The sequence below is a fragment of the Myodes glareolus genome, chromosome 18 (genome assembly GCF_982192425.1).
Source record: "Myodes glareolus chromosome 18, mMyoGla1.1, whole genome shotgun sequence".
Taxonomy (NCBI): Eukaryota; Metazoa; Chordata; class Mammalia; order Rodentia; family Cricetidae; genus Myodes; species Myodes glareolus.
In genome coordinates this window covers 10446170-10473481 of record NC_142043.1, presented here as the reverse complement: position 1 = coordinate 10473481, position 27312 = coordinate 10446170, and the positions used below count along the sequence as shown (strand labels likewise).

Here is a 27312-nt window from a genome sequence, read left to right as displayed (position 1 = left end):
CAGGGGCTCTCTCCCCGGACTCTTATCTCGGGGTTCCAGCTCTCCAAGCCAAGGCCATCTCTGTGTGACAAGGACTCCAAGGAACAAGAATACTATGACCAAAAGCAACTTGGAGAGAATGGCTTTATTTGATTGACAATTCTAGGAGAATCCATAATGACAAGTTCAGGGGAGGCAGGGCAGCAGATGGCAAGAGACTGAGAGACATCACATCCATACAAAAGAGACAGCGAACTAGAATTGGGCTGATGCCATAAGCTCCCAAAGCCTACTCCAGGGACACACTTCCTCCAGCAGGCTGCACCTCCTCATGGCTCCGTACCTTCCTCCCAAACACTCTCCTCAACTGGGGACCTGTGGGAAATGTGAATCACTCAAACCATTACACAAGATACCCTGCTCTTTTCTTGCCTAAGGGCTTTTTTTGGTTTTGGTTTTGTTTTTTTGAGACAGAGTTTCTCTGTAACTTTGGAGCCTGTCCTGGAACTAGTTCTTGTAGACGAGGTTGGCCTCAAATTCAGAGATCCACTGGCCTCTGCCTCCCAAGTGCTGGGATTAAAGGTGTGTGTCACCATCGCCCAGCTTTCCTAGCCTAGATTTTGACAGTAGCTTTGTTGTGTGTGGGGAGGTTATTTTGAGACAGGATTATGTAACCCAGGCTAGCCCAGAACTAACTATGTAGCTGAAGATGATCTTGATTTTCTGCCTCCACCTCCCAAACGCTGGGATTAGACATTTGTGACACCACACACAGCTTATTCAGTGCTGGGGATGGAACCCCGGCCCTTGTTCATGCTAAGGAAGTACTTTACCAACAGAATTATATCCTCAGCCCCCCACTTTTTAATTTTTTTTTAAAAAAAGATATATTTTATGTTTGAGTGTTTTGCCTGCATGTATGTGTACCATGTGCATGCAGTACCTGAGATGACCTGAAGAGGGTATCTGATCTCCTGGAACTAGAATTAGGAATGGTTTGGGGCCACCAAGCAAATTTGGTCCTCTGGAACAGCCAGTGAGTCATCTCTCCACCTGTAGCCCTAGTTTCTTTTCTTGAGGCAGGACCTTGCTATATAGCCCGGGAAACTGTTGGTGTGTTTTAAGACACGGTCTCACTAAACTCTGTATCCCTCATTCAGGAACTAATGGTGTACATTGGCACGCCTGGAAGATCTTGTACTACAGGCAACTCTCCTGTTGTAGCTTCCAGAGTGCTGGGGTTATAGATGTGTATCACTGCACTTAGTTTCCCCAGGAAATTTTACCCCATGTTAATTCAGCATGGCTGCTAGTGTCTGGGGACCCTGGAACACCAGGTCTCACCAGGTAAAAACCATACAGTCAGTGATCCCCATTACCACAATGCACGTATGTCTAGGGGGTTAATGGAGGACAGGAAAGGCCAGGCCACCGTGCTGAGAAAACAGGGCCTGAGCCCAGGCTGTGGTCACAGAGAACCTCAGCCTCTCAGCCCTTCGAGTGACCTAGGTGGTTTCTCTCCTTGGGTCTCCACAAAACTAAGCCGTGATAACAGAGGGGACGTGTGCAGCTCCCATCCACACCCTGATGGCTCCAGAGCTCTTCCCGGAGCACCAGGATTTCCACATGGCGTCTGGCGTCATCTCACACCTGACAACTGCACAGCTGAACTGAGTCCCATCTGGCTAACCCTGCTTCTGCCTCGGGGTCCCACCCCTGAGAAGGCAGTGACCTCCTCCTTCATGCTCTATTCTCATCACCCCATCTATTCTTTCCCTTGGCAGCTAGCGCCACCCGACACAAACTGCATGGATTTGTTTATTCCCAGCCAGCCCCTGCCTTCCACACTGAATTGCTCATGTCCGTCCTCTACTGGCTCTGCTGTGCATCTTTGTATTTGGTTTGCTTTACCTGTTCTGCCACAGGCTTGTGTTTCAGAACTCTGGCTGCCTATACTGACTATGCACCCCAGGGTTCTCAAACTTAGCAGACTGAAAAATCCTTTTGCCTCGGCTTCTCAGGTGTTGGAATTAAAGGTCTCAAGAGAGACAATTAAAATTAAAATTCTTAGTCAGGTGGTGGTGGCACACACCTTTAATCCCAGCACTCAGGAGGCAGAGGCAGGCAGACCTCTGTGAGTTCGAGACCAGCCTAGTCTACAAGAGCTAGTTCCAGAACAGCTCCAAAGCTATAGAGAAACCCTGTCTTGAAAAACTAAAAATTAAAATTAAAAAAATTAAAATTCTCTGTCTCAGGAGAACAGGGAGGAAAGCCTTTAGGCCATTCCCTGACCATCCTCCTCTGACCTCCCAGGAATGGAACCCACACCAGCACACACATGTGCACACTCATATCTATGTACATATATGTGCATATATTATATATACATGTAGGTATATGCATACGAAATAAACATATATGTATATATACATATATACATACACACATAAAAAGAAACAGGAATTATCTCTGAGGCTTTACCTTTCTTGGATATTTTGCTGCTTACTTCCTAGTTCATTTACACAAATCCAACTAGGAAACTTGCCCACAATGTGTTTCTCGTCACTGGGCACAGCGCTGCACACCTGTGGCCCCAGCGCTGCAGCTGCACAGAAACAGCTGAGACCCTCTTCTAGCCTCTGCCTTCTAAGACCCGGGCTGTCAGATGCAGGCCGCCGCTCCAGCTCCCGAGGCCATCTAGCTGTCCAAGGCCAACCTGACTGCCTTGAGACCTTGTCTTGGAGAACAAAAACCAACACCCCGTGAGAGGGAGTTGGAAGGAGTGGAAGCCTCATTTTGTTCTTACTGTCCTCAAACTGTCTACAGAACACAGCCCACAGAGTAATAAAAACACTGCTGATAGCAGCCCCACAAGGGGCTGGAGAGAAGACTCCCTGGCTAAGAGCACTGGCTGCTCTTGTAGAGGACCCAGCACTCACCCGGCAGCTCATAACAGTTTGTAATTCCAGCTCCAGGGGCTCTGACACCCTCTTCTGGATTCTGAGTGCTGCACACAAAGCACAGACATGTGCAGGCAAGCCATCTGTACACATAAAATATTAAATAAATCAGGCTGAAGAAATGGCTCAGTGGTTAATAGCACTGGGTGCTCCTCTACGGGACCCAGGTTCAATTCCCAGCATCCACATGGCAGCTCACAGCTGTCTAGAACTCCAGTTCAGGGTTCCATGGCACCAAGCACACAAGTGATGCACATATATGTATGCGGGCAAAATATCCATACACATAAAATAAATAAAACTTTTTAAAATTAAGATAAACTGTGTCTGGCCCGAGGAAGGTAATGACGGGAAAGCCACTTGGCTTGATTTCCTTAGCCGTCAGGGAGGAGGCACATGCTCTCCCTGGAGAGCAGGTGGCACAGACTGGGGAGCTGAGGGGAGCTCAGGCCATGAGAACTCAGTTTCAGAAGCAGCTAATTTCACATATGCGCACACCAGGGTAAATCCTGGCCAGAATGAGCAGCTGCTGCCAGGCAGTCCCGGGAAGGTGAGAACCCCAGGCTCAGAAAATATCCTGGCTCACTCCTCAGCGGGGCTGTCTACTAGGGATGCCATCCAAACATCGCTCTGTGGGAAAGCTCCCTCCATTAGCTTAATAAGCACAAAATGAAACGCTTCTCAAATACTGTTTTTCACTTATCAGATTGGCAGGAGATTAAAACACATGGTGTTGGCTACAGTGTGGGAAAAGCGGGCTCTTTTTTCTCCTGGAAGGAGGCTAATGTGCTACAACGCTAGCAAGGGCATTTGGTAGAGGCCGCTGCCTCAAGCAGCTCAGGTTGCTGGAACGAAGCTCATTCACTGAGACTTAGGGACCTGGAAAACTGAATTCTTACAGGTTCTGAGGCTTGTGAGCCTGCCATCTAGGCAGACTGGTGTCCAGTGAGGCTTGCTTTCTGGTTCACAGCGGGCGCCTGCTCTCCTCATGCTGCAGAAGGGACTGGACAGGTTCCATTTTCTGTTTTTGAGAGTGCATGAGGTAGAACCAGGGACTTGCACATGCCAGGTAAGTAAGTGCTCTACCACTGAGCTGTAAGCCCTGTCCCATCAGGGGCCTCTATTGTAACAATCGTAATCTCATGAAGGAAGGCTGGGATCTGGTGACCTCATCGCCTCTCTAAAGTGTTATAATACCACTCTCTTGGCAATGGGTTAGGATCTTAACCTGAATTTAGGACACAAGCATTCACACCCTGAAAACCAGCACTGGGATTGAGAGCTACCTCAGCAGTTAGGACCACTTGCTGCTCAGTCCTGAGGATGGGAGTCCAGATCCCAGCACCCACAATCAAGCAGTTCACAAATGCCTGAACTCTGCCCACTTCTGGCCTCAACAGGCATGTGCATGCACACAGGCACACATACTCACACAGATACACAAACATATAAATGATGATGACTATAAAAGTCATGCTCCATATATTATGGGATAAGAATTCTGCTTCTAGGAAGCTGGTTCCAGATATACTAGTAAAATGCCATCATAGCATTGTTTACTGAACACATCCTCAATGTAAACAACAGATAAGACACTGCAGCCACTAAAGCCAATGAGGATGTTTTCTGTAGCAGGAATGATCTCTAAAAAATACTGGTGGGGGGTGCAGGAATAGAAGTATGGAATAAACCGGGCAGTGGTGGCACAAGCCTTTAATCCCAGCACTAGGGAGGCAGAAGCAGAGGGCTCTCTGTGAGTTCAAGGCCAGCCTGGTCTACAGAGTGAGTTCCAGGACTAAAGTAGTCTCAAAACAAAACAAAAACAAACAAACAAAACAAGAATAAAGACAAAACAAAGAACATCTTGGGCCAGGTGCAGGTCACCATCTGCAACCTTCAAATTTAGGAGGTGATACCAGAGGGTTCTCAGTTTAAAGGCATACTCCTCACCTCCAACTGAGGACAGAAAAAACAAAAACAAAGTATATCCTGGTTTCTGATCAAAATGTAAATCCCCAGTGAGGCCCCCAAAGCTCGGGTCTGTGTCCAGCCTTTGTCTCCACATTCAGTCCTCGCCACTCACGTTGTTTGCCCCTCTCTGCCTAGAAGATCCGTCCTTCCTCCTACCTTCCTTCCTTCTTCCTCCCTCCCTCTCTCTTTCCTTCCTTCTTCCTTTCTCCTTCTCTCCTTCCTTCTTTCTTTTCTCCTTCCTTCTGTCCTTCCTTCTTTTTTCTTTTCTCCTTCCTTACATCCTTCCCTCCTCTTTTCTCCTTCCTTCCTTCTTTCCTTCCTCCCTCCCTTCTTCCTTCCTTCTTTCCTTCCTCCCTCCCTCTTTCCTTCCTTCTTTCCTTCTTCCCTCCCTCCCTTCCTTCTTCCCTCCCTCCCTTCCTTCCTCCCTCCCTCCCTTCCTTTCTCCCTCCCTCCTTCCTTCCTTCTTTCCTTCCTCCCTCCCTTCCTTCCTTTGACTTGGTCAACCTGAAGTCCCACTCAACTGTCACCAGCCCCAGGCAGAAAGGGACTGTGCACCCTCCTCTGAGATGCCAGGCACAGATGCCACCACACTCTGCGGTTATTAGGTCCCCATGTAGCATAAGCATACACTTATTTATGACAATCACAAACCGGGAACACTTGACTCCACTCAAATGGAACCACAGTAAGACGGTTTTTACTATCAGACCAGTAAGTTTCCACAACTCTCAAGACAATGGCAAGGTAAGGAAGCAGGCACTCAGTGAGAATGTGCATTGACACAGAATCAGACAACAGGTGGCCTGTTTGGCGAGCACATGCAGCAAGTGACAGACACAGAGCTATTCACTGAATAGACACACAACAAATCAGGAGGTGGGGCTGGAGAGATGGCTCAACAGTTAGAAGCCCTTGTTGCTCTTACAGAGGACCCAGATTCGGGTAGATGGCTCAGAGGGTTAAGAGCACTGGTTGCTCTTCCAGAGGTCATAAGTTCAATTCCCAGTAACAGCGGACTCAGATTCAGTTCCCAGCACCCCATATGGTGTTTCCCAACCATCTATAACTCCAATTCTAGGGGATCTGATGCCCTCTTCTGACCTCTATGGGTACTGTGTGTACCCATAAGTATTTTGCTTATATGTGTATACACATATAAGCAAAATACTCATAAATAAAATGAAATAGATGAATATTTAAAATTAAAAAAGAGCATGTATTGCTTGCTCTTCCAGAAGATACAAATTTGGTTCCCAGCATCCGTGTCAGACAGTTTACAAATTGACTGTATCTCTAGCTCTAGGGGATCTGGCACCCTTCTCTGACCGCCATGGGTACCCGTTTCACAAGGACAGACCCCTCCACCCAACACACACACACACACACACACACACACACACACACACTTAAAAACAAATCTTTTTATTTATTTTGAGACAGGGTCTCTTTACAGAGCCCTGGATATCCTGGAACTCTACATAGGTAGACCAGGCTATTCTCAAACTCACAGAGATCCACCTGCCTCTGTCTCCCGAGTGCTGGGATTAAAGACACGTGCCATCATGCCTGGCTTTTAAAAAAAACAAAACAAAACAGAAGGCACAAAGGTCCTGTCTGTCCTGAGCTCCGAAAGAGGAGTGAAGAAAGAGGCTGTGTCACAGCACTGCGTTTGCATGAACCAGAAAGAGATTCTTTATTACTGACACGGAAGACACACTAACTACTAAGAGAAAGAATGGTGTTTACACAAGCTATAAAAGGGGGTGATATACATATGTGTTTGATGCATACAAGAATACATAAAGCCATAGCGACTCATCAGTAAGCCCCACGGTTGAGACTCTAGGATGTGGGAGAAGGAAGATATTTGTTATGTGTATTACTAAATATATCTATTTCTGTCTTTTAAATTTTATACTGTATACATATATTATCTAGTCACAATTAAATTACTTATAACAAAGGAAAAAATTAAGGTAAACAAAGTATAGATGCCCCTAAGCCATTAGCACCAAGAGAGGAAATACCTTGAACTTGTTCCCAGGGCCAGAAGGGTCCATGACAAGACTTCATCTGTAGCCTGGTTCTGCCACAACTGCAGCTAGGCCATCAAAGATGATGTTCAGAGAGTCAAGCACTTGCTTCAGGGGGAGCCTGGGAGAGACAAGAACGATGACAAGCCTGTCACCAGGGAAATTCAGAGGCAGCAATCAATGACAAGGCTCGGGCTCTTGTTCTTACAAAGACACTTAGAAGGCTCTGAGGACCCTGGCGTGCCCTGGACACACCTCTGGGCTGGAGCTGCCACTCAGTGGAGCTGTCACTCACAAGTTCAGCATGCACAAGGCCCTCAGCTCTATCCCCAGCTCCAGAAAAGGAAGGTGGATTACAGAAAGCCCATGGAGGCCTTGGTGACCCTGCGAATGAACGTGTGTGGTGCTTCCAAGGGCATGGGAAGGCTCGCCAGCCCCAGTCACCCCTTTCCTGGGGTGGTCCTGATTTAGAGATGACAGGAATGCCCCAGCCCTCCTCCTTAGCCTGGTACACTCTGGTTTTATAAGGGCAAAGGCTCCTCAGAGATGTTACAAGAGGAACAAGAGCCTCGGGGTCAAGTGGGACTGTTGCTTGGGCCTCTCAGGCTGGCTCCGTCCAACTGTACCTCACCCGCCCTCCCCTGCTCTGCTTCCTTGCCTCTCCCAATGCCCCACTGGCCAACCCCACCCCACTGGGATCTCAGCAGACCTTCAGGATGCAGGCCAGCCCTCTACTCACACCTTCTCTTGGTCAGAGAGGCAGAACAGGCTCCTGTGTTTATCCATCTCCCTGGCAACACAAGCCTCCGCAGGACGGTGTCATCCAGGTATCTAGGTTAATGTTTCCTGCCTCTCCTTCTGGCTTTCTGGGGCTGGGACCAATCCACCTCCAGTTTCTGCATGAACCCCCTACCCTACCATGAATTATAACTGGCAAATGCCAAACTCTGTGTGGAACTGACTGAGAGAAATAGCGTTCCTCACATTCCCTCTTAACCCAAATGCTCCCAGGCCTACCCATGATCCCCTGCCTACCCATCCCTCTGAACACATCCCAAGCCCTTGTCAAGTGGTGCCGCTCCTGACCCTCCCACCCTCCAGGTGCGCACACACTTCTGCCTCTGACCAAGAGTGTGGCTGTGTGTGCTGCTCCCTTTCCACAGAGATAGCTGCATTTCGTGCTCTTTTCAACTAGAACATTCTTTTCAGGCCACTTTTTTTTTAAAAAAAAAAAAAAATGCAGCTCCTGAGCAAGTCCTGCCACCTGATTTTGTGGTGTGTGCTACCTTATCTGCCCTGCCAAGAAGGTGGCCACTCATCCTGCATCACCAGGTCTCAAGTCCTTTGTCAGAGATCCTGAAGGACGTGGGTAGCAGGCAGGGCAGCTTCTCTGACTGGTCCCTGCTTGGCTTCTGTGAAGGCTCTGCTCACACTGCCTGCTCCCCATGTCACTAGCAGACTCTGCACACACTACCCACTATGGCTTCTGTCTCCTGTCCTCCAGGTAGCCAGCACTGTGAACAGTGCTGCTCTCCTGCCCAGGTTCACCACCTGACACCCCGGAAGGCAAAGGCCTGGGCCCACTCTATGCTTTTGCCAGTGTCTGTATCCATATGGTCACCCATTGACGCTCAGTGGCTGTTTGCCAAATGAGAGATTGGAGACGGGAAGAGTAAAATGGGGAGAAGTTGAGGGCTGGAAGGAGAGGCAAACGTCAGGAGTGAACTGCAGACCAGAAGCTGGGTAAAGGCCTTCTCCTTGCAGGGCAGGAAGCCTGTCTGGCACCCCTTTGCAACTTAAAATGGGTGTAGTCTCAGTTTGTGTATCTACCATTGTGAATGAACTCCCTGGAGGCGGGAGTTATGTCTGTCTTGTTCACCACCGTACCCTCAGAGCAGGCACAGTGCCACCTGGCATGCACAAGAGATTCAGATCGTGTTTGCAATAAATGAAAGGAGGCTGAGAGACCCAGAAGAATACAGAACTGACAGGCACCTGATTGGCACTTGGGCCAGTTTGGGCTCAGGATGGAAGTTCTTTGGGAGGATTTGCATTCTTACTGCAGGGGCACAAATGGGGTACGAAGGCTGGGAAGAGCAGGCAGCCCCAAATATTTGGGGGAGGCAGCATCACTGGCGAGGAAGGCAGCACAGTGACTGTCTAGATGTCAACGAACAAGTCAGTAAGAGTGGAGTGGGGGAGGTTAAGTCAAGATAAATCTGATCATGTACTATACCCAGCATCCAGAAGGCAGAGACAGAAGAATCTCTGAGTCTGAGTTGGTCTGGTCTACATAGAGTTCCAGGCCAGCCAGATAGGACGACATGGAGAGACCCTGGTTGGAGCCCACAGATGTGTATTTGTTCCCTCTTGACCAAAGGTCAGAGTTCAGTCCTATTCTTTCTCCTTCAAGGTGACTGAGAGGCGGTTTTGACCCAGGGTGTGGCTACTAACGGGTTGTTTTGACCTAGGGTGTGGTTACTTGATGCTCTGGGTATTGAGAAGGTGGTGACTTTGTTTGTTCCTTGCTTCTTGGTAAAGAAGTCTTTTGTCTCCCCCCTCCTCTTTGAGTTGGGGTCTAGAAAGCCTATAAGAAACAAACACAGATGGATTCAGTACTCACTAGGTTGCCCTCCTGACTCTGTCCTGTGTCTCTGTCTATTTCTTTTGTGTCTTTGTTTCCTAACATCTCTAATCCACATGCCCCTGCCCTGGAACAACGTACGAACCTGTCGAGGCTGGACCCCAACAGACCCTATTTAAAAAAAAAAAATAGTATAACTAGATGGCTGGGTACAGAGAACACTACAAACTGTTGAGTGCTGAGGCCAGTTGGGAGGTAATGGTTGGAGGTAGAGGAGCAAAGAACCATGTCCCTGAGGTCAGAGGTGGTACTTCCAGGACACTTCCTGGCTGGACAAACTCAAGGAAAAAGCCATCAAAGGAAAGGAAGACCAAGCTGTTGAACAAGGACAGGTGGGCATAGACAGAAAGCGAAGGACTGTAAAAGAGGAAGTAGCCACTTACTGGCCTAACAACAGAGGTTGTAGACTGACCCGGGAGCCTGAACGGCAGGGCGGGTGCTCACCACTGTTCAGTAGCTTGCTGTCTGCCCCAACAAGACTTAACTGAATACTCCATGAAGCTTCGTTAGTGACAGGCTCAATTGCCTACAAGCCCATCAATTCCTTCCGAGGTGCAAAGCTCCCTGATTCTTACCTAGGCTAGAGCCACTCAGCTAAAGCTACACGCCCTCACTCCCTTTGCAACTAGGCAACCCCATGTTTGGGGTGGCGCAGCTTCTGGGTCTCACTCAGAAGAAAAAACAAGGTTTCCCAGCCTCTTCACTCCGTTCCCAGGAACGTGCACTCAAGAAATGGCTTCTACCTCCCATCCTGGGACTGTAACCAGAACCCCGGGTGACAAAGAAGCCAGGAAGAGGGGAAGCCACAATGTGCACAGTCCAGTCACTGCTAGCTGCACTTTTCACGGGAAGCAGATGCTTCATTTCCATGTGGAGGGTGTATCTGTGTGACGCTTGTGTGTCTGTGTTTGTGTGGAGGGGCATACATATATGTATATATTCATGTGTGTGTGTGTATGTCATGTTTGAGGACAGGGTCTATATATTCCAGAATGGCCTGCCAGGCTGGGGCCGTGTCCAATTTCTCTTCCCACCAGTGAGCCAATCAGTGTGTGGATGTGTGATGGAATCACTGAGTACATGGTACCAGTGCTGGTTGGACAGAATCACCAACCACTAAGGGAAACAGCAAGGACTGTGGAGCAGAAGGCCCGAGTACCACTACAGGGACTGAGCAGGGCAGGTCCGTGTCCTCAGCTGCAAACCCTAAGAACATTTGCTTTATGTGAGGACTGGAGAGATGGCTCAGTGGTTAAGAACACTGACAGCTCTTCCAGAGGTCATAAATTCAATTCCCAGCAACTGTATCATGGCTCTTAGCCATTTATAGTGGGGTTTTGATGCCCTCTTCTGGCATGCAGGTGTACCTGCAGATGGAACATCATATACATAAAGTAAATATCTTTTTAAAAAAAAAAGTCTATGAGAGTTCATGAGTTAGCATATGGCTAGCAAGAGTCTTAGCTTTTATTGAGATGAGAGTGTAGTTCAGTGAAAGGGCCCCAGGGTACCGCCCCCCCCCCACACACACGTGAGAAAAACAGATAACTAGAACTGAATACACCTCTTGACTTCAGGGCCAGCCTCGTCCACATCGTAAGATGGAGCCCAACCAGGGTTGCTACACAAAAGAAAGGGGTAGAGGGCTGGAGAGATGGCTCAGAGGTTAAGAGCATTGCCTGCTCTTCCAAAGGTCCTGAGTTCAATTCCCAACAACCACATGGTATTATGAATTTGATTAGACTTTTCATAAATCACTTTATTTTTCCCTCTATGACTCTCCCAACTTATAAAAAATAGAAATCTATAGATAAACATTGAGAATTATACACTTCAACACATCGCCACTAGGGTCATCTCTGTTCTAAGAACAATCACAGCGATGCAGTTCCGCGGTCAAGGGCAGCAAGAGCCCCCCTCAGCTCACACAACACGCTCCACAGGCTTGGCTTCAGACAATGACATGGTGCAGAAGTATACAGACGCGCTGGCTAGAAGCATCAGGAACAGCAAGGGGTGGCAGCTCCTGTTAGACCCTGGACTGACTGGGCCATGAGCTGCCAACTGCATCACAAGCTCTCAGAATCCACACAGCCCGGTCTTCTTGTTCTGACCAGGAAGTTCTGAGTAACCATGAAAATACTCCTGTTTGGACCAGAGCCAAAAAGGCTCATTTTCTCACCACCTCTTGTTCTTTCTTCAATTCCAGACACAGAATTTTTTGTTTGTTTTGTTTTTTCTCCTCCAAGGCAAAGGGACCAAAGGTTCTAGAGAACAAGTTCTCACCCCTGCCAAGTTACTGGAAGCCAGGCACGGGGGTTCACGCCGTAATCACAGCATGTGGCAGGAGGATCACTGAGCCTGGCATACAGTGATTTCTGGGATAGCCTGGGCTACAGAGTGAGCTCCTGTCTCAAAAACACATGGCACGGGGTGAGAGAGTGAGAAAGAGGAGGAGAAGCAGCAGCCAAGGTGGAGTACAGAGAGAGTACACGTGGGCTCAGCACTCCAATCCAAGGACGACTTATCCACTTTAGGTCAATTTCCATGTGCCCCTGCCACTCTTCCTTGGATTTGGTTTTTCAATCCCTCTTTTCAAAACAAGCCAAAGATAACAACTTTCCCAGTATCTTCCTTGAGGCATCATGTTGCATGATTAGTGGGAAAGTGAGGGAATGGTGTCTTCTCTCCAGGGGTGGGAGTGGGCGGATTCAGACTTGCTTCTTGACAGGTGCATGGACTCAGCAGGACTCTGAACCCACTCCCTCCAGCGAGTGGGAACGTGGCTTTCCACCATCAGCTGGATTTCTCAGCTAAGCCTAGCCCTCAGAACAAGTCCCACCCTCAGATGCTAAGCTCTCTCCCTGGTGCTTAAAATCCATGGCTCCTCTATCAAGTCTTGGGAGAACTAACTCTATCCTTCCCAAAAGGGTGATCCGAGGCACACGTTCCAAGGGAGGTGACCCCCACTGTGGTCAGCTTTAATCAAATGCTGGTCAGAGATTCAAGGCTACTCTGATGGTCATTGTCATTATCTTTATTAGCCCATGTACTCCTAGCTCCTGCCAGCCCCAGTTCAGAGCTGCAGCATGGGTCTGTTTCCAACATGATGAGGGACAGAAAGTCACTGACTACCAGCTCAGCAGGGAGCTTGGGGCCCAGGTGTAAAGAGAAGTGAGAATGAGGTTCTGGGCTGTAAATCAATGCCATGATTCTTGTAGATCAACGAGGGGGATCCAGGTGTTCTGGAAGATACACTTGGCAGTCTTCCCGGCAGGGCACAGAACAGTGGACCCTTTCCTTCCTAACAATTTCCCTGGCCCTCCAGGTTTCAAAGGAATCAAGTCCTGTGATGAATTAATGAAGTCACCAGCAGACTCTGGCCTGTTTGCATAGAGGGTTGCCTTCATGGAAGGCTACTGCTAAAAAGACACACCCCAGGCAAGGCCAAAAGGGTGCCACCTTCTTCTTCCCTCTGATCTCAGGCCCCAGGAAAGCGGTGTCCTCTCACTTACAGGGCAGCTTCCTTCTCAGCTCACGAGAGGGACCTAGAGAGAAGAAGAACCAGAGAGCCTGCCCCGGGGCCCCTCTCTCTCTCCCAGGGGAGCGCAGCTCTGGGCTCACAGGGTTGCCTTGCACAGGCACTGAAGTGCAGCGGGTGCACGTGGGAGCTGAGGAGAGAGGCAGAGGAAGATGACTCCCTCTTACCCTAGGAGTGCTCGCCAAGCTCACGCCCACAGGTGAGCCTATTCCTACCAAGGAGCAGGCAAGCAGACTGGAGCAGGCTCCGGACCCCAGCCTCCAACTCACTTCTTCCTGCGGATCTTGGGCTTCTTCACAGGGCGCAGATACGGGTTATCAATGATGCTCTCCTCCCCGTTCCGGCTGCCAGACAAGGAGGAGTTCTGCTGCAGGACAGAAGCGTTTTCCTTCTCAGCTCCGGAGCCATCCTTTGAGCAAAAGCCGAAATAGAGCAGAGCACCAGTGGCATGAGGAGGAGACTGTGCCCACAGCAAGAGCAAGGAGAAGCGGAGCCACTGTCTTTCCAGGGTGGCCATCTCTGCCCCAGGCTCAATGGGACCTGGGCAGTGGCTGGCTCTACAGGGAGCTGACAAAGTGGGACACTCCAGGGTCCTGACGCTTCAGAAGGTGGGGCATGAGATAATGGAGGCCTGGGAGTGAGGGTTAGAATTTACACGCTGCAGGGAGGAAGCCTAACCCGATGGAGTAACAGAAGGAAGTGACCGTCGGTACCATGGAGTAAGAGACACAGCCAAAACAAACCAGGGCACAGGAGAGCTCTCCTAGGCCCAAAATAACATAAGTCCCAACACATTTCTCCAAAATCTCTCATTTCTGGCACTTAGAACAAGGGACCAATGACTGTATCCCAGCATATTCCAGAAGTGAAGGCAAAGCAGAGTCTGCAAATCCCACATGTCAATGAGGCCTGTGACCTGTCAAACAGGCTCTTTATTGGTGTCCTGGATGTATGGGTAATTGATTCTCCTTTCCTTATTAATACTTGTACTCTCCTTTACTTTCCATACTCTTTGCCTTTAATTTATTTTTGTACTTCTTTAAAGCGAGCAGTGGCAGCAGGGTCAGGACATGAAATTTAACACCAAAAATCTGATGTGGCCATGCAGGCCTAGCAACCAAGAGCTGAACCGACAATGCCCCCGGTGACATGCCAAGGGTTCCCTGGAGGAACTGAGAGCCTCAGACCCCAACAGCAGTGGCTGCTGTCGCTGTGACACTGTGAGCAGAGACTCCTCTCAGGGGATAGTTGGCCTCAGGCTTACTGGGCCTGAGGACTCTCGGTGGCTTCTAGAGGTTTTGCTACATATCCATACCACCCCATTAACTCTGTTCTCCCCCAAAAGCCATTTTCCTGTAGAACACGTGTGCTTCATTCCTCCCGCACTCACACTAAACCCAATGAGTGGACCTACAGCCACCAGAGAGTCCCTCTTCAAAACAACTGCCACAAGACAAGCAGGAGGGAGTCTGTGCGGACACCCAGCTCCTGGCCTGCCTCAGTTCTTTTTGTTTTGTTTGGTTTTGTTTTTCGAGACAGGGATTCTCTGTGTAACAGTCCTGGCTGTCCTGGAACTCATTCTATAAACCAGGCTGGCCTTGAACTCACAGAGATCCTCCTGCCTCGGCCTCCCTGAGTGCTGGGACTAAAGGCGTTGCCTCAGTTCTTAAGGGTGTAACAGAGTCTCACCTATCACTCCCTTCATCTACCACTGCTCCACATCCAAACTCCACCAATGCTCAGAGGTCACTTAGACTGTGCCTTACACACGTCCTCAGGTAACAGTGAGGGTGGTGTGAAGGGCTGAAGGGTTGGCACCAGCTCCCACAAAGGCAGGATGCTGGACGGCTGTGGAAATGCTATACTCTGGTCCCCTTTAGGTAGCTCTGAGACAGGAAGTAAAGCATCAATTGACTTAACTACTTGTAGAAAAAGTGAGGGGTTTGTCACAAGTTCCTTGGGCACTTGGGCAAGGCTGGAGGACACCAACAACTCTGTCTCACAACTGTCCATTCCACTTCTAAGCCAACATCTCCAAGTCCGACTCCGAGAACCATGTCCTCTCTCACTGCCAGCTCCCTGTTCACTCCCAGCTGCTTGCTTGACAGTATCATAGAAGCAAGCATCCCACAGGTACCTCATATTCAATGTGCCTCAGCTTCCTCGGGCACCCTACCCCTAGTCCTCCCTTTGTGGTGACAACGTTACCATCCTTCAGGTGCTTGAGCAGTGAGTTCTGCAATCCCACCTGCTTCTTTTCTGTCACTCAATTCTCATCTGTCAGAGCATCCTCTTGGCTTTACCTATCAATGCAACCAGACCATTTCCACTTTCCCTGATGTGCATACCTGACCCCCATCTATCCCTGGCCTACATCGCTGTGGCAGCTTCCTAACAGAGCAGCATTCCCTCAGGCTCGACCGCACCACAGCCACTGGTGATGCTTCCACAAGTTCAGAAATGTCCCTCCTTGGCTCCACGCCCACCTGCAACTTGTCTCACCCAGCTCTGGAAACAGTTGGTCCCATTAGATTGACCCTTCCTCTCCCTTCTCTGCCCTGACTCTCCATCCCAAATGCTGGTGTTTCTCAGGTCCTCTGCACAAGGACCCTCTTGCCCAGAGAGTGGCATAGCTCCCCTCCCCTCTCCGCCTCTTGTCCCTCGTATGGTGGTCCACCTTGAGTGTGCTACTACTGAGAAGCAAAGCCTCCATCTCACCAGGTACTGCTCTGCCCATGGCGCTTTCATCTTGAATACTCTGAGTGATGACTTCACAGATCAGGTTTAATTCCTTCTCCCACTGCACATCCTGGCTCTCAAAGGCAGAGATTTTATCTATGGGTCTCTGCTTTCCTCTCTGCAGCCAGAATAGTGTCTGACAATGGTCACTGCAAAACGGGTGCTCACTGAGTGGATGATTGGTGCAGTTTCTCATCCAGGAGTAAAAGTTAAACTTCTGGTTGCACCAGAGTGCTAGTTCAAATATAAGAGAGAACAAAAGACAATTAACCACTCTAAAACTAATGATTCCTTTATGTTTAAGGACCTGGAAAAAGGGGCCAGGGTTAAAGTGCCCCACAGCAAGAGTCCCTGAGAGACACACTGCCATCAGGAGATGACAGGGCAGTTTAAAACTGGTCACGGAGGGAAGCGTGATTGTGTGTCCTGCTACAATCCCAGTACCTTGCAGGGATTGCCCAATCTTAACACATGATTACATTTTGCAGGCCACCAGAATATAACAAGTCCAAATAACTGTCTTTTTTTTAAAAAAAATATACTTTGTATATAATAGTGTATGGCTGTATGGCTGTACAGCCTGAAACAGCAGAGGGGTACGAGTTAGCCTGCTCTGTTAGCTTGCTCCACCTCAGGCTGGCCTTACAGATGCTATGCCCAATGCCTGGAAACTTTACCCTGAGCCACATTCAGGCATTAGTCTCTTCAGGTCTTGACTCAAATGTCACCTTCTAATTCTTCCACCCCTTCCACAGCTCTACCCTGAACCTTTAGCCCCTGAGTGCGGGGCTTTGTTGGTCAGGGTCTGGACCTGCAGCGCTCGCAACATTTGCTACACGGGCGAGTCCCAGGATATGTCTCTCAGGTAGAGACTGGTCACACAGGCCCATCATGCAAGCTTCTAACAGACAGCCAGAGACCTGGGACAGACCTAGGGGCAGTTCAGTTCACAGGGGCAGGGGCCTAGTGTAGGGTAGGCTGTTTCGGGGGTACTGTGAAGCAGCAGAAAGGGTGAACCCACCGTGCTGATATGAAGAGCGATGTTCTCTGTGTCTGTCTGCTCATCCTGTTCCGAGGAGTCTGTCTCTTCCATCTGCTGGATCTCCAGCTCAGAGGGAAGCAAGGCTGTGAGGTAGGGGATGGTGAAAGGTCTGGCAGCAATCACTGGGAATTGGAAGAGAGAGACATGACTCTGTCGAGCAGCCAGAGGGAGCCAGGTATGAATGCTGCCCACTGACCATGACCTCGAGCTAGTTAATTCCCCTTTCCCACAAGCCTCTACGTTCTGCAAAGGCAAAGCTAAGGATTGCTAACTCACAGGCCTGGATGGGCTGCCTGAGGTGATGTGTGGGAAATGATTAGCAGCTGGTGGCCTCCAGCCACAATGACTGCAGAGCCAGGCACAGAGCAGGCACCGAGTGGAAGCTTACTGAATGACTAGACCAAGCTCCCCATTCACCTCTGCATAACCCGAGGTCCCCTATGGAGATGACTGACTTGGTCAACAAAGCCTAAATGAGATGTAACCCAAGACAGGAAGCCGTGAGACAACTGGCTGCAGATGTCAGTGTCCCTCCTACCAGCTGGTCTATCACTTCTACAGGAGACTCGGCTGCCCAGGGCTCAGCCACCAGTGAGGTAACCTAAACTCACTGCCTTGAGCAGCCAACACTTCGGAATAGTATTTTGGGGCCTAGAGGAAGGATCCAGAGATCTGCAGAATAAACCACACTAGAGAAAAACACGAAGGCTCACTCATCTCTCCCCACCATAGAGAAAAAGGAAAGAGGGTGTGATTATCTCAAACAACAAAACAGGGCTCCCACAGGGGATGACTCTCACAGGGGAAAGTGCTGACGTCATCCTTGAAAAGACTCTGGGTCTCGCCCGTCTTGGCCATGAACCGGGTGAGGGCTCGCTCCACGTCTCGCCTCTGAGATGCAGCTTTCTCTCGCAGGACCTGGTAGTCAGACACTGGTTCACGGTATGTCTAGAACAACAGAGACACCAGGCTGAGCCTATGACGCCTTCAATCTCCTCAGGCCCTGTCTTGCTGCAGCTGTGTCCTTCTGAGAACACGACCTGCTAACTAACAAGAGTGAAGCTATGTGAAGAGCAGCATCCGGGAGAAAGCAGAGCGAGCATCTCAGCTAGCAAAAGTGCAAATGTTTACCACAGAGTTCACCATGGCAGCCAGCCATAGGTGTAAGACAGAGATCCTCAAGGAAGACTAGGAGCCCCAAGAAGTTCTGTCCCACCAGAGTAACTTGGCATCCTGCAGTTTATGAGCGGCGGCATTTGCACACTGTTCCATCCTGTTGTTTTCAACCCACCCTCTCCAAACTGACGCACTGGTACAAAAGTGAGAATTACAGACTACTGGTGTGGTGGCACGTGCCTTTAATTTAATCACCTGTGAGGCAGACAGAGGCAGATCGCAGTGAGGTCAAGGCCAGTCTGGTCTAACAAAGGTGAGGGAGGGAAGAAGGGAGAGAGAGGGAGAGAAGGATGGAGGGAGGTAGAGGGAGAAAGAAGAGAGGAAAGGAGGGAAGGGGTAGGAGGAAAATGAAGCAAAGACTTGGGGGAGGGCGGCCCTGCAGACAGTGGCGTTCATCAAGTCTGACAACCTGAGCCCCATCCTTGGAACCATGTGGCATAAAGGTGAAGCAACTCTCTTATGTTCTCTGATCTCCACACAGCCCTGCACACCACACACACACTGTGGGTGACTGCCCGCCCTCACAGAGAAATTAAATAAATGTCATCTTTTAAAAAGGAAAGAAAAACAGACTAAGGCTGCAACTGTAAATACCACTGAGATGGCCAAGGACAGGCGACTCCTCCCAGTTGGTGCCTTGTTGACCATCTCTGGGGAAATGCTTGAGAACCCGTAAGAATAAGAAGACTGTCAAATGCCCTAAACTGTAATATCAGGGATGACATTTAACACTGACCAAAACAGCTCTTCATGACAGAAAGGCAGGTTTTTCCTTCTAAAGACTTCTCAAGGGCTGGAGAGTTGGCACAGAGGTTAAAAGCACTTTTGTTCTTATAAAGGACCTGGGTTCAAGTCCCAGCCCCACAGGGAGGCTCACCACTTTCTCAGGCACTAGGCATGTATGTGATACACAGACATACACACAGGCAAAAACCTCATATACACAAAATAAATCTAAAAATTAAAATAAAATAAAGTTTTTCAAAGATTGCCCTGGTGTGGGAGGTCCTTCTGTCTATGGGTTGCTTTTATTGGTTAATGAATAAAGAAACTGCTTTGAATCTATAGCAGGACAGAACTTAGGTAGGCGGGGAAGATGGAACTGAATGCTGGGACAAAGAAGGCAGAGTCAGAAAGATGCCATGGAGCCAAATCATTGCCGGTAAGCCACTGCCATGTGGTGTGTATCTATTAATACAGATTAATAGAAATGAGTTAAATTAATATAAGAGTTAGCCAATAAGAAGCTAGAGCAGATGGGTCAAGCAGTGTTTTAATTAATATAGTTTCTGCATAGTTATTTTGGTTCTGGGCGGCTGGGACAAACAAGTGGCCTCCTCCTCCATCCCCCCACCCCCAGTCTTCTAGTACTAGAATTATAAGTATGTACCACCCCACCTGGCCTGAGTGGCTTGTTTTTAAGATGCATTTTATTGTGTATATGTTGGGGGCTGGGTATTCGCATTGCTTGTGCAGGTGTCTGAGGAGGTCAGAGGCATTGGATTCCCCCGGAGCTGGAGTTACACGGTTGTGAGACACCTACTGTAGGAGCTAGGAGCCACACTTGGGTCCTCCAGAAAAGCAGTATGTGTTCTTACCACTGAGCCATCTCTCTAGCCTCCCACAGAGCTTTAAAAGGAGGCACTTGTGAACATGGTTACTGTTTTACAGTCCACTGAATTGTGTCATCTACAGTCTTCCTTCTATACCCACACATAGAAATGAGATTTCCTGACAAGTCTAAAATCATCCTAAAATGAAAATCAGATTTTGAATATGTGCATTAAAAACAGAATCTGGGGGCTGGAGAGATGGCTCAGAGGTTAAGAGCACTGGCTGCTCTTCCAGAGATCATGAGTTCAATTTCCAGCAACCACATGGTGGCTTACAACCATCCTTAATGAGATCTGGTGCCCTCTTCTGACTTGAAAGCAGACAACAGGCAGAATGACTACAAGTTCAAGGCCAGCCTCATCTAGAGAATGAGTTTTAAGCCAGCCTATAATGAGTTTTAGGTCAGTCAGGGTTACAAAGTGACAGACACCCTGACTCAAAGCAAAAAACCAACCAACCAAAATGTTGTAGTTATTTCAATGACATTTGACACTCAATAAGTTGACATTTTAATTAACTGTTCTATCTATCTATCTATCTATCTATCTATCTATCTATCTATCTATCTAACTATCTATCTATTTTGGGTTTTTTGAGGCAGGGTTTCTCTGTAGTTTTTGGTGCCTATCCTGGAACTAGCTCTTGTAGACCAGGCTAGCCTCGAACTCACAGAGATCCGCCTGCCTCTGCCTCCCGAGTGCTAGGATTAAAGGCGTGCGCCACCACCGCCCGGCTAAAAATTTAATTTTTAAATAAAAAACTTTTTATTTATTTTATGTGTGTGTGCTGGAGTACAACTTCTGGTTTTTATAATTAATTTATTTCTTAATTTTGTCTTCATTGATGTTTTGCCTACATGTAGGCTTGTGTGAGAGTGCTGGGTCCCCTGGAACCAGAGTTATAGACAGCCGTAAGCTGCCACGTGGGAGCTGGAAATTGAACCTGGGTCCTCTGGAAGAGCAGCCAGTGCTCTTAACCTCTGAGCCATCCCTCCGGTCCTAGGAGAACAACTTCTATAGGCTAGGCCAAGTGTTTTGCCACCAAACTATTACCCTAGACCCTAGCTTTGAAGATTTTATTTTATTTATTAATGTGTGGGTGAAGGCAGGAGAAGAAGGAATAGAGAAGGGGCGAGAGGGGGGGAATGCTCACATCCACGCCAGTACCTGAAGAGGCCAGAAGAGGATGGGAAATTCCCTGGAAGTCAAATGCCTAACATGGGTCCTGAGAATTGAACTCTTGTTGCTCTGAAAGAGCAGCAAGCACTCTTAAATGCTGAGCCACCTCTCCAACCCTGTTTTTGTTTGAGACATGGATTCACTAGCCCTGGCTGTCCTGGAATGCAATAGAGATCCTCCTGCCTCTGCCTCCCAAATGCTAGGAGTAAAGGCCTGTGTCAGCACACCTAGTCACAGGTTCTGAATGTAACTTTCTCAATGAGAAGCATTAAAGAATTTAAAGTGGCCAGGTGGCTTTAATTCCAGCACTTGGGAGACAGAGGAAGGAGGATCTCTATGAGTTCAGGGACAGTCAGGGCTGTTACACAGAAAAACCCTGCCCTCCCTCAAAAAAAAAGAATTAAAGTAAACTGACCTAAAGATTGAACTTGTGATTTAATATCCTACACCAACATTTCAGAAAGAAAAGCAGAGACTACAGCAAGACTCAAAAGGTCACAAGTTTTCTTCTGAACTTTTTTTAAATAAGGGTGAGGTTATTTTTTTTTCTTTCTTTTTTTTGTCAGCTGAGGTCAAGGTTATTTTTTAATGTAGCAGGCTAAGTGATAATATTCATATGTACAGCATTTGATGCGGGTGTAATGAGACACTTGTTATCTCAGCACTTCAGAAGGAGAGGCAGAAGGTCCTGGAATTTGAAGTCATCTTTAACTACATACTGAGTTGGAGGCCAACCTGAGCCGTCTGAGACTCAGTCTCAGAAATCAACCCTGAAAGGAGCTGCTTACATTACTTTATCGCCAGGATGCACTAACATACTACAAAAGGGGCATGAGCACTAGGAACAGAACTGTATTCCCATAAAAACGTTTAGATATAGTCAACTCCTAACTCCTGGCATCTCAGATGACCTAATTTGGCAACAAGTCACCAAAGATGTCATCAATTAGAACGAAGTCATGAAGGACAAATGATGTCTTAAGGGAAGACAAAGTATGTTAAACTGTAGAGGTAGAAAGTCAGCACCACGTAGAGACAGGCAGACGGGAGTGACACAGGAGAAATGCTGGCATGTCCTTGGCTAGGGCACGGTGAACAGCTTCCCTTGCAGGTTTAGAGGGAGCGTGGCCCTGATAACACCTTAGTTTTGAACTTCTGACACCTAGGCCTATGAAGTGCTATATTTTTATGGCTCTGAGTCATCTACTTTGTAGCACTTTGTCATAGCAGCCCCAGGACACTGAGAGACTGCAGTCCAGAGCAACAGCAGCTCAGTCTGTAGCCCAGGCTGGCCTCACACTCATGGCAACCCTTCTGCCACAGGCTTCCAGTGCTGGGCTTCCAGGGCTGAGCCACCATGTCCAATAACAAGGTTGCTTCTCTCTAGGGAAAGTCGCTTGAGAACTGAATGGCACTTCCACCAGCAACTTTTCATCAACTGCATTTACATCACTCACAGCCCCTGGTGGCTCCACCACTCACCGGAGTTTTGATGTAGGTGTGGGGATCCGGAAACTCAGGAAAATGGCTGGGGATGTGCGGTGGGTGGGGTCGGTTCTGCCCTGCAGTGAGAGCCTTGGGTGTCACTGGCTGATTGGTCACCGGAGCTGCAACAGAATCACAATTGGTTACTTCTCCAACCCCTGCATTCTACAGACAACAGTCCCTGTCCAAACCCCCTCCTGTCACTGGAACATGACTAAGCACCTTTTTCTTCACTGATAAAAGGCCTTCCATAACCCTTTCAGATCAGCACACAATGACCTGCCCTGCCAGGTAATCTTGCTTGATATTTCAATCTGTGACAATCTGCCTGTAAGCCCCTTGCATCAACAGAAGAGTGGCGGTCACCAAAGCCACTACATAAAAGAACATGCTGAAGTTCATTAAGGGCATTCAATAGGCTGCTGGCTATCTTTCCAGAGACCATGAGGGCACTAGGAACAGTGTTCAGTGCAGCATTTACTCAGCATGCAGGAGGCCCTGAGGTCCAATCCCCAGCACACACACACTGTTCAGAGACCCCAAATAATAAATACTGAGCTGGAGGAAGTATGGGCTTAACAATTATAGGATGGGAAGGAAAATGCTGCTTTCCATTGCTTCTCTCCAATGCAGGTGGCAGGCAAGATGGTTCACTGGGGAAAGATGCTTGCGACCAAGCCAATCGCCAGGACCCACATGGTGGAGAGAGACAGCCTCACAAAGTATCCTCTGACAGTCACATGCACACACACAGTAAACAGATGCAGTATCTAAAAAGATGCCAATGCAAAAAAGTAACTTTAAAAGACAAATACAGCAATTCACCCCAAGTCCTAAAGCCTAAAGGGGTTACTCCTTACTTAGCTTAAGGGGCCTACTTATCTAAAGTAGAATTAACCTTTTCAACAGAGATACATTAGACATAGTTTAGACTTCTTTTGTTTGCTTGTTTGTTTGTTTTTGTTTTTAAATTATTTGTTTATTTGTTATGTATATAGTATTCTGTCTGTGTGTATGTCTGCAGGCCAGAAGAGGGCACCAGACCTCATTACAGATGGTTGTGAATCACCATGTGGTTGCTGGGAATTGAACTCAGGACCTTTGGAAGAGCAGACAATGCTCTTAACCGCTGAGACATCTCTCCAGTCCTGTTTGCTTGTTTTTTGAGCCAGTGTCCTGCCTGTGTAGCTCAGGCCAGCTTAGCCCTCATTATGCATTCCCAGTGCACTAGAGATCTAGAGCACCCCTCACCCTCACGAGTAGTCACCCAAGAGCAGCAGTTCGGATGGTGCAAGCCACATGCTGCCTTGAAAACATGAAAGCAATGACAGGTAAGTGGGTACAGCTGCACGCCAATGGAACTTTATTCACAAAAGCAAGCAGTGGACCACATTTTGCCCACAGACCACATTTGCCAACTCTGACCTACAGAAGTAAGCGCTTTTACAGTCTTCTCCTATCACATTTGCTCTTCAGGGCTGCAGCACAACAGCAGGAGCTCAGACATGGTTTAGCTGTGTGGAGACGAAGCTTCACACTGTAATCCCACTGCCCAGGTCAAATCAGGCTGTGGCTAGTTAACCCCTCCCAAAGACTGGAAGGGAGCCTGAAACAAGAACAGCTTCACTCTGAGGTCTGCCCTGCTCTCCAGCTGAGTCACACCTAAGTGCCTGGGTTCAAAAGCCACTTACGTGCAGTGATGACCATCCTCTGAGACCGTTTTGCATAAGCAGGAAGAGTGTCCACGTTGAACCCTAGGGACAAGAAAGCCAATCACTGCCTAAGCTTGTGAATACAAAAGGGGTGTTCACAATGAAGAAAGGGGGCTTAAGCTCCCAATCTAGCCACTATTCTGCCCCTTAAAAGAAGCTACAGCAGAGTCCCCCAACAAGGACTTAGGGGTCTCTGAGATCGGTTAAAGGGTCCCTTCCTCTTAACTTCCTAAGCTAAAAGCAGATCAAGGGAAACAGAAGGGAATCCATGAACACTCAGCAGACACCGCAACCGCCAGGCTTTCCCCTCCTCCCTAGTGGCCCCAACTCAGAGATGAAAAAGCAGGAGATACTGGAGATGTACTCACCCATTTCAACCAGTGTGACCACGATATCTGACAGTGTGGGCTGGGTCCTGGCTGTGTGCTCGCAGTAAGACTTGGCACTTCTCCCGATTTCTGAGATGTCTACAAGGGTCAAAGGCCACAGTTCCTCCCAAATTCAACATAGAGTGACCAGTGAGTCACAGTTCTACTCTACATATACACCCCATGAGCAAAGGCAGGGTTCACACAGGCACTGTGTACACTCGCACACGGCGGTCCAATTCTCAACAGTCAGAAGGTGGGAAGGAGTCTCTCCACTGACAATGAGTGGATAAACCAGCTGGGGCAAAGACATCACACGGAGCACTGATGTTTGTTCTGACAGGTTTCCATACGGCCTCAGACTCCATGGGAGCAGAAACTAGACCTGGCCAGCTGTTCTGGCCTCTCCCTCCCAAGGGCTAGGGTTATAGTGTGCCCAACCTATCCAGTTCTACAGCAGAGTATGTGTTCAGCCCTCAAAAGGGATGAAATCTATAACATGGATAAACTTCGAAGCACTATATTAAGTCAAATAAGCCAGGCACAAAAATGGCAAATATCTTCAGATTCCATTTATCTGAAGTAAAGAAAAAAAGCAAATAAAAAGCAAAATCAAAATGGCTCAATGGTAAAGGTGTTTACTGCCAACAACTGGAGTTCCATCCCTGGGTCTCACAGGATGGAAGGAGCAAACTGATTCCCACAAGTTATCCTATGACCTCCATATGTGTGCTATGGCAAGCATACAGTCCCCACCATACACACAACTAATAAGAGTAACTTTTAAAAGGATGTGATACACACACACACACACACACACACACACACGTGGTGGTTTGAAAGAAAATGGCTCCCAAATGGAGTGGCACTATTAGGTGTGACTTTGTTGGGGTAGGAATGGCCTTGTTGGAGGAAGAGTGTCACTGTGGGGTGGACTTTGAGGTCTCCTATGCTCAAGCAAATCCTAGTGTCACAGTCCATGTCCTGTGCCTGCATTATCGAGACGTAGCCAGCACCATCATGACTGCCTGCATGCCATCATGCTCCCAGCCATGACCCTAACGGACTGAACCTCTGAAACTGTAAGTGATCCCAATTAAATGTTTTCCTTTAAAAGAGTTGCCGTGGTACAGCACTGTGAGTGCGTGCTTACTGTCAATGATTAAAACGACAATATTGCTACATATCTCTTCCCACACAGACAAACATCAAAACAAACAGGCCTTATGCTACAATGGACAATTTTTTCTTCTGTTTGAAGGTAAGCCTCAGTCTTCCAGGAAAAGGGGGGCAGCATCTAGGATAAGAGTTTCTGAAGCTGCTCCACAAACGAGAAGGAAGGCACAGTATTTCTCGGTACTCACAACTCTGCAGCATCTCTGTCAGTGTTTCCACGGATGCTTTCTCCGCGCTCTCAAATCCCGCCTCTGTCAGCAAGGAACTCACAACCACTTGCAGAGTCCTCCTCCGGGCCAGGTGGTAGTTATCAGCAGGGTTAGTGGACTGCTTACTTCCTGGTCTCTGGGAAGCAGAAGCCCACAGAGAGGAGACTTCTTACCACTAGGCCAGGATGAAAGCAGAGTTCACACACCATCCATGGCAAACAGAAGTGTCACTGCGTAGTTCCCTCGGGCTGGCCTGTGGCTGGAAGTGTAGCCTGGGACCACACTGCCATCCTCTAATTCCACCTCCTAAGCATACAAATTACAGGCATGGAGCAACCGTTGCCTAGCTGGCAAAGGTTCTCTTGCTAAATATTTATCGGTGTTTAATACTTAGAATTACAGACCTCACGAAGTGAGTAATAACTGAGCATCCAAATCCAGAGGCTTCCAATAAGATAAACACTACTTGCTCAAAAAAAAATTACGTGTAGATGTGTGTGTGGTGTGTGTGTGTGTGTGTATGTTCATGTGAGTTTCCGGAAGCCTGGAGAGTGTCAGATTCCATTAAGCTGAAGTTACAGGTGGTTGCGAATCGACCCACCGAACTCAAGTGTTCTGGAAGAGTACCTGCAGGTCTTAATCACTAAGCCATTTCTCCAGCCCCTTCACTTCTTTCTAGAGCAAATTATCAGAGTATACACACAAGCCGGGTAGTGGTGGTGCACACCTTTAATGCCAGCACTCGGGAGGCAGAAGCAGGAGGCTCTGTGTGTCTGCCTAGTCTACATCTACAGAACGAATTCCAGGTAGCCAGGGCTGTTCCACAGAGAAATCCTGTCTCGGGGGGAGGGGGGCGGGTAGGAGGGGAAGAGACCAAAAAAAGGACTATATACACGAATTATGAGATTGGACGAATAAATCTACTGTCTTTTGTTCCATCCACACCACATCATTAACACGGAAAATGAAAACGGTAGCAACACGGGACGCAGAAGAGGGCTGAAGTAATCTCAAAGAAAGGCGAGGAAGGTAAATATTTTGAAAAGGAACCCCCTTCCAACTTTGCTGGCCAGTAAGAGGATGAAAACAGCCTCTTCAGACCAATCAAAAGGCGTTCCGGGTTCCCACCCTCACCAGGGAATAAGCCAATCACGTCTCAGGTGCGCCAATTTAGGAGGCCGCCGCCAAGTCTCAAGCACCGGGGGAGGCATTTGGCCAGGAAGACTTTCCAACCATCGGATGTCAGGATGGGTTTGGGTTTCTGGGTCCGAGATTGTGGCCCAAACCATGGAAAAGATCCAGAAGATCCAAATCCTCTCGACTTTACGCCGCGCCTCCCCACCCTTACCGTTCCGGAGCCACCAGGCCCGGCCGCCGCGTCGGCCATCTTGCTCTGGCGTATTGCGCGTGAGCGCGGGGCACGATGGGACTTGTAGTTGGGGGTGGGAAGGTGGCGAAGGGCGGGGCCACAAGTGCCCCGCCTCG

At 48.5% G+C, this 27312-nt stretch overlaps 1 protein-coding gene across 17 annotated transcripts; it reads right to left on the bottom strand.

Annotated features, from left to right (window-relative positions):
- Positions 1 to 106: 106 nt before the first annotated feature.
- Taf8 (TATA-box binding protein associated factor 8) lies at positions 107 to 27266 on the bottom strand. Of its 17 annotated transcripts, XR_014998214.2 has the most exons (11): positions 27176 to 27266; positions 25807 to 25963; positions 24443 to 24541; positions 24054 to 24116; positions 22360 to 22484; positions 17710 to 17857; positions 16889 to 17031; positions 13398 to 13537; positions 6938 to 7064; positions 2919 to 3022; positions 107 to 354 (listed from the first exon to the last, which is right to left on the bottom strand). XR_014998214.2 is itself a non-coding variant. In XM_085679271.2 (10 exons), exons 1-9 carry the CDS (start codon positions 27212 to 27214, stop codon positions 6980 to 6982), a joined length of 999 nt encoding a protein of 332 aa, XP_085535397.1. In that variant the 5' UTR covers positions 27215 to 27266; the 3' UTR covers positions 107 to 3022; positions 6938 to 6979. The 17 variants fall into 17 exon arrangements, 14 of the variants coding, with proteins under 14 accessions (XP_085535397.1, XP_085535396.1, XP_085535395.1 ...); XM_085679271.2 differs by having other exon boundaries at positions 107 to 3022; XM_085679270.2 differs by lacking the exon at positions 2919 to 3022.
- Positions 27267 to 27312: the final 46 nt, after the last annotated feature.